General features: G+C 37.7%; 2 protein-coding genes across 2 annotated transcripts; one reads left to right on the plus strand and one right to left on the minus strand.

Moving 5' to 3' along the window:
- Positions 1–243: 243 nt before the first annotated feature.
- Positions 244–1,323, minus strand: LOC138883906 (uncharacterized). Its single transcript, XM_070164624.1, has 3 exons — positions 1,138–1,323; positions 662–829; positions 244–546 (listed from the first exon to the last, which is right to left on the minus strand). The coding sequence occupies exons 1-3, from the start codon at positions 1,321–1,323 to the stop codon at positions 244–246; spliced, it is 657 nt and encodes a 218-aa protein (XP_070020725.1).
- Positions 1,324–6,425: 5,102 nt separating this feature from the next.
- LOC104234521 (proteasome subunit alpha type-4-like) lies at positions 6,426–9,352 on the plus strand. Its single transcript, XM_009788092.2, has 2 exons — positions 6,426–6,553; positions 8,373–9,352. The coding sequence occupies exon 2, from the start codon at positions 8,381–8,383 to the stop codon at positions 9,125–9,127; it is 747 nt and encodes a 248-aa protein (XP_009786394.1). The 5' UTR covers positions 6,426–6,553; positions 8,373–8,380; the 3' UTR covers positions 9,128–9,352.
- The last annotated feature ends 1,847 nt before the right edge of the window (positions 9,353–11,199 follow it).

The following is an 11,199-nucleotide window of genomic DNA, read 5'->3' on the forward strand; positions in this document are numbered from 1 at the left end:
ACCGGGACTCGACTCAGCACCAGAACCGTCGAAAACTTCGGAACCATCAAGCTTATAAAGTTCATTCGCCTCGGCCTCAAGCCTTTTGGCTTCTTTGATCTCGGTCGACAGGTCAAATCCCCAGGCATGAATCTCCTCGAGGGTCTCACTTTAGTATAGCCTCTTTACACACTTAGTCTTCGTCTTTAAGCGGGTCTCAACTATCTCTATATCAACCTTATACTGGGCCATCATTTCCTCGACTTAGGAGGAATCAATCAAAGTTGCTTCCAATTTGGACTTCAATGCAGTGTATTCCTGCCCGAGGGCATCCTGTTCCATGACGGTTGAGTTTAGTTGTGCTAGGAGTTCATCATTCAGCCGTGACCATTTGTCGGCCTTTCCATTTGCCACCCGGAGTTGGTCCTCGACCGATGCTAGCTCCTCTTTTATAGCCTCTTTTTCTAAAGCCAGCAGGTCCATCATGCCCTTCATCGCCTCAGCCATGGTCATGACCTCATCCATCTCGTCCTGAAGCTGGTCAATCAAGTCTATCTTCTCTTGGACCTGCAAAGTTGCGTCATTAGTCATCACAAGTAGATTCTCATTATTAGCCTCAAAGATATTACCTTCTCGACCAGTCGACATGCTCTTGTTTTATAGACGAGGCCTCTTTATATACTTTTTCCAGCTCGTCTCGGAGAATTGGGAAGTCCTTGAGGGCCTCGCCTTGTTTTTCACTAAGAGCCCTGTACATGTCCTTCTTCTGGACTTGCTCTTTGAGCTCGAACTCTAGTTGGATGATTTCCAAGCGGGACCGAAGGAAGCTTTCATGATGAAACACCGAAGCCTGAAAAATAATGAGATCATTAGAACATGTTGAAACTAAGAGAAATTTGCAAAGGATACGATAGATATACGTCTTACCCGGTTCAGTTCCTGTTGCGCCTCGTTGAAGAGGCTCGGTGCGCCTAGCTCATTCATTTTTACCTGGACCTCCTCGGTTCCTAGGCGACGAAGGTAGCTTGGCCACACCTACTGGAGTAGACAACGCTCGGTCATTCGCTGGGAAAGTAAGAATGACCGTTCTCTTGTAGTTAGGATCTACACTCGGGGCAAGGAATTGTCTCAGTAGTTTCGGGCTCGAGCTCGGCTTACCCGCTCCCGATGACACGTCTTTTTTGGGACCTCCAAGTGACCAAGCTCGGAGTAGTCCTCTAATGCGCTTACATCCATGCCGTCGAATAACATGTTAAGGGCATCATCTGGGCCCGACATTGTCTCTTTTGATTTCTCTTTACTAGCTTGAGCCTCTTCGAGCATGGACTTTGTGTGAGATGGCATCTCCGCAATGTCGATGACACCGGCTACCTCCTTCGGGACAGGACTGACTTTTTAGGAGGTCGTGTCCTTCGATTCTACTTCTGGTTCCCGAGCTAGAAGGGAATCGACCTCTCGGCCACCTTCCCCGACCATCGCCTGCTCTCCCTATTCAGGGTAATCCCTGAGCCAGAAGAGGGAATCGGGGTTCGGTACCCTGGCTTTGGTGTTCTTTTTGTTGCTTTTCCGAACCCGAACAACAACCCTCTTCTTCTTCTTCACCTTAGTGTCAGGAGAACCGGAGGATTTCCTCTTTTTCTTTTTCTCCTCCTTTGAGGAAGCTCTGGGCTACCCCAAAGTGGAGGGTTTAGCATGCGAGGACGGGGCCTCGTCCTCATCCAATAGCCGAAGCTCGGTGGTCTTGGGCAAACCTCTGAAAGGGAAAAGACTTAGAAAATATAAAGTTAAAATATAAATGCAATTATTCAGGCAGAAGACTCACCATGGGAAACAAGCCTCCCACTTGACCCTCGAGAGCTTGCGCCATTCACACTCAAAATAGGACATTTGTTTGCAAATCCGCTCGATCCACTCCTTGAAGCGGGGGATTGCATTAGGGACTTGGTCGACCACTGCACAATGATAGACACATGCAATTAGAAAAATTACAAAATGATAGCAAGCACCCAGGAAGGAGAAGACTCACGAGATGAGTTCTACTTTTCAGGGAAACGGTAGAAATTCGAGGGACCGAGGTCTTTGATTTTCACCCAAACAAATATCCCCTGCCAGCCTTAACCTCTATCTTCATCGATTCTCGAGAATGGGGCTTTACATGCTCAACGAACAAGCTTGATCAGCCCCTCTTGGAAGATTCAGGGACTATAGAGACGAAGCAGGTGGTCGAGGATGAACCGAGGTGCTTTGGTATTTTTTAAGAAATGGCGGAGGAAGATTACGATCCTCCCAAAAGACAGGTGAATCTAACCAAGGCAGACCTCGTACCTTTTACAGAAGCTGATGATTATAGGGTCCACCGGTGCGAGCGTGAAGAGATAAGTATAAACACTTAAATATCCCTCCACGTGAGTATTGATGTCCTTATTGGACCCGGGAATGACCACCTCCTTGCCCTCCCAGTTGAAGTACACCCGGATTGTGAGGAGTATATATTTAGTGATGGAGGATATATACCTCCATACTCCCTCACCTCGATCTTGCTTACTGGAAGCCTTCTCGACTTTGAAGTCATTTTCGATGGAACAACCCCCATGAATGAAATTCTTCAAAGAAGGCTCCGAGACCACCTTAGGAACGAACACCTTGACATCCACAACCGGGGTTAGAAATTGAGGCGTAGATTTGGAAGTCTTTGCCATCAGATTCTGGAAAATATGAAGTTTTGAAGAAAAATATAAAGATTTGAAGATGGGGATAAAGATTTGAAGATCTAATTTGAAGATATGGAAAGCAACGTATGAAGATTTGAAGAGTTTAAAGTTAAGTGGAGAATTCGAGGGTAAATCAAACAACTCTGAAAATCAAAAAATGAAAAAGTGAAAAAGGGGTAGAAGTTTTTATAGAGGAAAAGAGTAATCAGTGCGTGATGGTTCGCATTCGAAGACAATCAAGCTGTGGCTGACACGTGTCCAAAGTCTGAACAACACGACGGATGGGACGTTTTGTTGACCTGTTGGCCCTGTTGTAATGAACGTATGAAGAAATGGAGGATTCATCATTTCCTGGTGCTTCAATAAACCTACTCTCCGAAAAAACGAGGGGACTATCGGTGTACCGGTAAAATCGGAGGCAAAACTTCCTCAAATTCCTCGGTGAAAGAACTAATGGGAAGCACGAATTGACGAAGTGATAGTTGAGATCGGGAATCCCTCATATCGAGACCCAGGAAGAGTGAACGATATATCCGACATTGAACATGGTAAAAAATGCACCCCAGACCGAGTATAACTTCTAGACCTCGGAAGACGCGGTGAACGGTTATACATGATGGATAGGAGGCTGTAATATTCTTCCTCAACCGGATATTACAGTGCGAATCTCGTTTATTATCGACTATGGATCAATAATTATCGGATTTTTTTTACCTTTTTTAGACTTATACTAAGACTGAAACTCTCCTACTATATAAATAGGAAGTTTATCTTTAGTCTGATACATTGTACCACGTAATTCAAGACAATACAAAATTTTACTTTTGTCTTCTAACTACTGTTCAAGACACTACTTGTTTGTGACGAACGAGCTTACACCGAGGGTCTGATCGAGGACGAATTCCTCTGTTCAATCTAAGATCAAGATTGGTCATCATATTGCAATTGGTTTGATCGTCTATTTTGTTACTAATTCATCTATCTTTTATTCTTAGTTTGTCGTATTAAATTAAATCACATATCCTTCAAACCATGTACTAAATTTAATTGTTAATCATTTTTGGAGTAAATAGGTCGTGCTCTAATTTCATGTTAAAAAAACATTCAACCTAGTCGTTACTTAGTTCCCAAATTGACCTCGTAAAGCGTACCCATGTAAAAACATGTATTCTAAGTTTTAACATAAGAAAAAATAAATCATACACTATGTCGGTAACGGGGCATTTGCATCTATACCCGCTTTTTGTGTCACGTTTTAACTTGTGTCCGCTTTGCAAAAAAATTGCAATCGTACCTGTTTTTTCGCATAACTTTAGCATACGGGGCTGAAGTAGCAAAGGCAATCACGCAAAACTTCAGCATTCTAGTAGCCGGGCCTGATGTTCAGCTCTAGAGCTACAGTTTTTGTTTTGTAACTATTGAACTTCAGCTCTAGAGCTGAAGTTTTTGTGTTGTAACTGGGAAACTTCAGTTCTAGAGCTGAAGTTTTTGTGTTGTAACTGGGAAAACTAAAGTTTTTATATTGTAACTGAGAAACTTCAGCTCTAGAGCTGAAGTCTGAGGCAATCACTACTGTTTTTTGGTGTTTTGCGGTTGATCAACTAGAAATAAAAGAGAACTAAATAACTTCAGCTCTAGAGCTGAAGCTTTTGTTTTGTAACTGTCGAACTTCAGCTCTAGAGCTGAAGTTTTTGTTTGTAAGTTTCAACTCTAGAGCTGAAGTTTTTGTGTTGTAACTAGGAAACTTCAGCTCTAGAGCTGAAATTTTTGTATTGTAACTAGGAAACTTCAGCTCTAGAGCTGAAGTCTGAGGCAATCACTACTGCTTTTGGTGTTTCGCGGTTGATCAACCAGAAAGAAAAGAGAACTAAATAACTTCAGCTCTAGAGCTGATGTTTTTGTTTTGTAACTGTCGAACTTTAGTTCTATTTAGTTCTCTTTTCTTTCTAGTGCTTGTGTGTTCCAGGTCTTTTCTTTCTTCTTCACCTTCTACTCTTTTGTCTTTCGTTTTGTAATTTTAAACTCCAGTTATTTCTTGCTTACTAAATTATTAATACTTTTGAATTCAAATTTTATTTTAAACAAGTTCCCTTCTAAACCTACCTGATAAAGATAAAGAACTATTAATATACAAGCGTATTCAACATAAATTCTTATTATGAGTAGAACAATAACTTCAAACGTATTATATTACAGAATAAAGATGTACATTTAAAGCAAACATAAATTGTTTCAATGTGTGCTGAGCACCAAAAATAAATACGTACTACATAAAAGGTAAAAGTTAGAAGGAGGAGGAGAAAGGGGAAGGAGGAGGAGAAAGAGGGCTGAAGTTATTTAAAAAGTGGGTACAAGTTAAAAGTTTTTAAAAAATGGGTGTAGGTTAAATGTGGGTGACCAAATAGGGCGCCCCGTACAATTTTTACGTTGGTAACCAATATAAGACTCTAACAACTTTAAAATTTCCGTTGTCCTTCATTTAATATTTTCGACTTCTTCGGGCATTTGCATCTATACCCGCTTTTGGGTCACGTTTTAACTTGTGTCCGCTTTGCAAAAAAATTACAAGCATACCTACTTTTTTGCGTAACTTCAGCACCCGGGCCTGAAGTAACAAAGGCAATCACGCAAAACTTCAGCATTCTAGTTGACGAGTCTGAAGTAGCAAAAATTGCTGAACCAAGTGTGCTGAGGTTTTTGTTTGTAATTGCTGAACTTAAGCATAATAGCTGAAGTTTTGTTCTCTATTTGCTAAAGTTTTGTTTGTAATTGCTAAACTTAAGCATAGTAGCTGAAGTTTTGTTCTCTATTTGCTGAAATTTTTGTTTGTAATTGCCGAACTTAAGCATTCTAATAGCTGAAGTTTTGTTTTTTATTTGCTGAAATTTTTGTTTGTAATTGCCGAACTTAAGCATTCTAATAGCTGAAGTTTTGTTTTTTATTTGCTGAACTTCAACATGTTTTAGCTGAAGTTTTATTTTATATTTGCTGAACTTCAGCATGTGTTTATGTTATCATGTAATTGATTTTTTGTACAGATAATAAGTTTATCATAAGTAGAATTAGTAACTTAAAAAACTAGATAATGATTTAGCACAACAAGTTAAAATGCATTGATAATGTACAAAGCTGAATCCAAAAAAATAAATATAGAATGTGAATTAAAGGAAATGGACTTATATTTACATACATGTACGTACTTACTTTAGAAAGTTATTTATATATTTTTTTAATAATCTGATAAACATACTTATGGCAATCATCCCATGAACTGAAGTTTCATAGCAACACCAACAGCAGCGGAAGAAAGAAGAAGAAGAAGAAGAAGAAGAAGAAGAAGAAGAAGAAGAAGAAAACGAAGGAGAAGAAAGAGGAGGAGAAAGATGGTTGAAATTGTTTAAAAAGTGGGTACAAGTTAAAACTTTTAAAAAAAATGGGTATAGGTCAAATGGGGGCAACCAAATAGGACGCTCGTGCAATTTTTACGACTTCTACTTATCCATGCAAAACTATGTAACTCAAATAATCTTATCTCTATTTGTTTTATTACTCTAGGAAAATATAAATACTTGATGACATAAATAAAAAAAATCCAAATATATAATTTTCAGGATTTACTCCATCTCTAGTAAATTTGACGAAAATGAATATTTCCAAATCAAAGCATATCTGGCCAATTTGGATTGAAGGGCTTTGGGCCAATAGATTTCAAAATTACAAGCCCACATCTCTGCTAGCGGGTTGAATAGACTCTTAATTCGGACCTAAATTCTTCTTAATTTCCCACTAACTTCAAATTCTGTTATAAGTTTCTTCTTGGCCAAGTTGGAGATCACTTTACCTCTCTCGATTCCTTTCCGGTCGTAAGTTCTCAATTTCTTTCTTTGCATAAATTTTAGTGACTCGTTTTAAGATATTCTCGTTTTCATTATGCTTTACTTGTTTATTTAATGTTATTAGGTTACATAATCTACTCTTATACCTTTAGCTAGTGTAGAATGCAGCATCTATTTACATGAAACTTTTTAAAGCTTAAGGTAATAGTTTTTGTGAGGTTAAGAAATGGTTAGAGGAATGGATCATTAGAGAGAGCTGGTGGGTAAATTCAAGCAACAATGCATCATAAAAGAAGAAAATTTGTTTGATTTCAAAAGCTCAATAACAAGCAGCTAACACTAATAACTTATAGGTGTTTTAACCTGATCACCAAAAAAAAGAAAAAAATTATCGGTGATTTCTGCAAAGTTAACCAGTATATGTGCTAGTGGGAAGTAGCAGCTACCCTGTGGAAATAGTTGAGGTGCACACAAGCTGGCCGCGACTCCATAATCATTGAAAAAAAAGGGAAATTCTAAGCGGCAATCCCAAGTTAGTTGAGGTTGGCTATATGAATCCTCATTATCTGTTTCGCTCCATTTAGATCCATATCATTCCGATGTTCAATAAATAAGGTGTTCTAACCTTAGAAGTTCTCTATGTTTTCTACTGATGTACTAATCCCTGGCAAGATTAAATAGGCTCATAGCAAATATTGGACCAATGTAATCGTACCAACATGACTAAGCCTGAATTCAAAAGCTCAATCTACTATATTTTTCTTTTGAGTTTCAAAAATTCAATAGTGAAATGATTATGAAAGCGAAAGTGTTGGACGGGGCACCTTACTATGGCGAGTCTACATGAAAATGTCGAGCTTGTAGTATTCATCATGGATGCAAATTTTGTCGTGGTTCTTATGGACTTGGCTTTGTAGTGACATTGAAGAAAAAGAGATGAGATCTGAACTCCTATAAATGGAAAATCGTGATCAACTAGAAAAAGGTGATAAAGTTAGGGAAAATTTGCTTCTGAGCATAAACATAAAGTTTATTGCATATGAAGACTGGGCAGAAGCCAAAATTAGAGCGGAATACAAAAGAAAAAAGAGGAGGCGGTGTGCGTTATATTCCTTTTTAGTGGGCCATAAATTTGTGTTTCATATGCTGTGATCAAATGTCACTTTGAGAAATCATAGCATGAGAGTTGCTCAAAAGTAGCAAAACTGCAGCGTGTAAGGCTTGCTAAGGCATGGCTACCATGTGAATGCCTTAAAGAGCTGCGTCAAGCAAAAAATAAATTTTTGATGGAATTTTATGAACAGCCTACATCCTCATGTAACGAGTGTGAATGCTATCTGCTACACAAAAGTTAAGACTCCCACAGTTGCAGGACTATCAGTTAACTAGATGCCCTGATTAAGTTGATAGAGTAATGCAGAAATGCTGATTGCATTACCTTGCCTATACCAGGTAGCTTAGGCATAGAAGCATCATGAATGTAAAAAGGCTAAACAAAAGGAATCTTGTTGTTTAAGTTATCATATTTTTTCTTTCCATATGAAATGCAAATCACCATGGAGTTACCTATGGATTTAGTGAATGATCTGTACCATCTAATGTACAATCAAATTTCCTCCTGTTCATGCATCAAATCTATCCTGTTTTAAATGTGTGTTTCGTTGCGGCATCTGCCACTTGAGTACTTTGTGCTTACAATTCTTTGCAGTGGGAAGTTCTTGTTTGACAGTTTTGTTTGGACAAAGTTAATTTTTGAAGTTTCTAGAACTCAATGCTACATGGCTACTATAAATTACACAATGAAACCTTGAGAGTATTCTATGATTTTTTTTGGTATTTGCTGCAGAATTCACAATGTCAAGAAGATATGATAGTCGCACAACTATCTTCTCCCCAGAAGGTCGTTTATATCAGGTTGAATATGCAATGGAAGCTATTGGAAATGCAGGAAGTGCAATAGGTATCTTAGCTAAAGATGGTGTGGTGTTGGTAGGTGAAAAGAAGGTAACTTCAAAGCTTCTTCAGACTTCAACATCCACTGAGAAGATGTACAAGATTGACGACCATGTTGCCTGTGCTGTGGCTGGAATAATGTCAGATGCCAACATCCTTATCAACACTGCTAGAGTTCAAGCTCAACGCTATACCTATGCTTATCAAGAACCAATGCCTGTTGAACAGCTAGTTCAGTCTCTGTGCGACACCAAGCAAGGCTATACACAGTTTGGTGGACTTCGCCCATTTGGTGTTTCATTTCTTTTTGCAGGCTGGGATAAGAACTATGGTTTTCAACTGTACATGAGTGATCCAAGCGGCAATTATGGTGGTTGGAAAGCTGCAGCAATTGGGGCTAACAATCAACCAGCACAGTCAATGCTGAAGCAGGACTACAAGGATGACATCACAAGGGAGGAAGCTGTTCAACTTGTTCTGAAGGTGCTTAGTAAGACTATGGATAGCACTAGTCTTACGTCAGAGAAGCTTGAACTGGCAGAGGTATTCCAAACCAATGGTAAAGTCAAATACCACGTGCACTCACCGGAATCCTTGAACAGGTTACTCCTACAGTATGGATTGACCCAACCTGCTCCGGAGAATTAGTACACTTATATTTGCGCATCTTTTCAGCAATCTTTTCATTGTTTCCGAGTTTTATGCTTAGAGATTTCTGTTTCTATTTCATTTCCTAAGATGGCGAAGTCTTTTGAATCCTGCTCTGGGTGAGAAACTGGAAATCCAATGAGGCACCTTTTTTTGGTGCATCTGCTCCATGTTCGTTTTGTTTGAAACTGATATTAAGGCTCAAATACTGGTGGGTTATTCTTCTGCTGTTTCTGGTATTACAAGCAAGCCATCGCTTTTGAAAAAGCTTATTGAGATTAGTGGGCTTTGCCAGTTAAGAGTTATAATACCACAAATGAAAATGTGCCGGTCTCAAATTTTAAGTATCTTTTACTTCAGAGAGCAGAGATCACACTCGATGACATTTAAGAACAGAGGTAAGTATAACCAATTAAAATGAACTACAAAATTTAATCTATTCGACATGAAAGTGAAACATATCTACCATCTGCTAGCAGATGAATTCCCTTCTCACTAAAGAGTGTTGAGTTAGTTGATTACCAAGTCCAAGCAACCCCACTAGTACATGTGTTCCTTTATTTCTTCTCATCTTTCTTTGAATATTTTCTCTTTTGTTTTATAGTTCATATTTTTCCTTGAGCCGGGGTATATCAGAAAGAGTACCGGAATTATACTGGGGTTGTTGTTGTTGTTGTTATATTTTTCTTTTTGGAATAGGTTGGGGAGAGGAAGATGATTAGGTTAATCTTAGCTTTGAAACAATGTGTAATATCTTCAAAATAGCAAACATTAAGTGATACAGAAACCAATATAGCAACCACAATTACTCTGATTGGTGTGTATATTATCCTCTAAAAATGTTGTGCAATGTTATGATTACTCTCCTCCCTCACACGCTATATATAATAACATAAATTCAAATTCCTGTCCTATGTTCTTCATTTTCATAATTTCATTAACAATTTTATTCCAAAATTTGGTGAAACAACTCTTCTTTTTGGGGAGAGGGAGATCGAGGTGGGGACGAGCAGATTTTTTTTTTTTTTTTTTTTTGCAAAGTTGTTAAGTTTGAAGATCCACTTATTCATCATAATTACATAGATCAAACAGAAAGTTGAACTATACTGTGTATATCCACCATGGCATGTAACATTACTACTTAATTATAGTAGTAACTAGTAATGTATAATATAATACTCTTTTGAACCAACAAAAATAAAAGTTGTTAAGTTTGAAGTGTGGAAATTACGATTAGTATAGTTGGTCTGAACTCTGAAATATTAGTAGGCTGTATTTGACATGAAACAACTCTACAAACCTCCATCTCCCCTTAAGGACAACTAATAGTAACTAATTTTCACATCATTATTCATTCATTTTTATTTCATTTTCTTTTCCTTCTTTGTTATTGGAGGTGAGGCCAAGAGCAAACGTGAGGGATGATGAATGATATATATATATATATATATATATATATATATATATATATATATATATATAGGATATGGGATGGCACCTCTTTTTTGCCAAGGATCCTATTTATTTATTTTTTCCTTTTTTTTTTTTTTTTGCCTTTCTTCTTCTTTTAAGTAATTAATAATATGCTTCTTTTCCTCATCCCTTATTTAAGATGCCATATTTTGTATAAGTTACTACCCTTCCCATATTTAATGTCATTGTTTATAAGTTACCGTATAAAATTAATTGTGTAAAAGTTATTACAATATCATTTATTGTGTATACTAAATTACTAATGGAGAATTGAAAAATTACCATAATTCTCAAGTTCTTCGTGTCTTTTCCTCTCCATCATTAAAGTTGAGGCTATTTATTTTACTATATAAGCCTGGACGGTCTTCTATGAATGAAAGGCACTTGGTTTGATTTTTTTGATGGCATGAACAGAACAGTGCAGTAAAAAATGAGATAAATTTTGTTCTTCCTTTCTCTTTTTAACTTTAAGGAATTATATTAAATTTGTTGATAATATTATTGATTATTTCCTCTTCAATTCGCTATTATAGCTTCACCGTGCAAAGTTTTCATTGCTTAGTTCACTTCTTCTTTTCTAATTCATTTTCTTTGTTGGT

Source organism: Nicotiana sylvestris, chromosome 12, assembly GCF_000393655.2.
Source record: "Nicotiana sylvestris chromosome 12, ASM39365v2, whole genome shotgun sequence".
NCBI classification, from domain to species: Eukaryota; Viridiplantae; Streptophyta; class Magnoliopsida; order Solanales; family Solanaceae; genus Nicotiana; species Nicotiana sylvestris.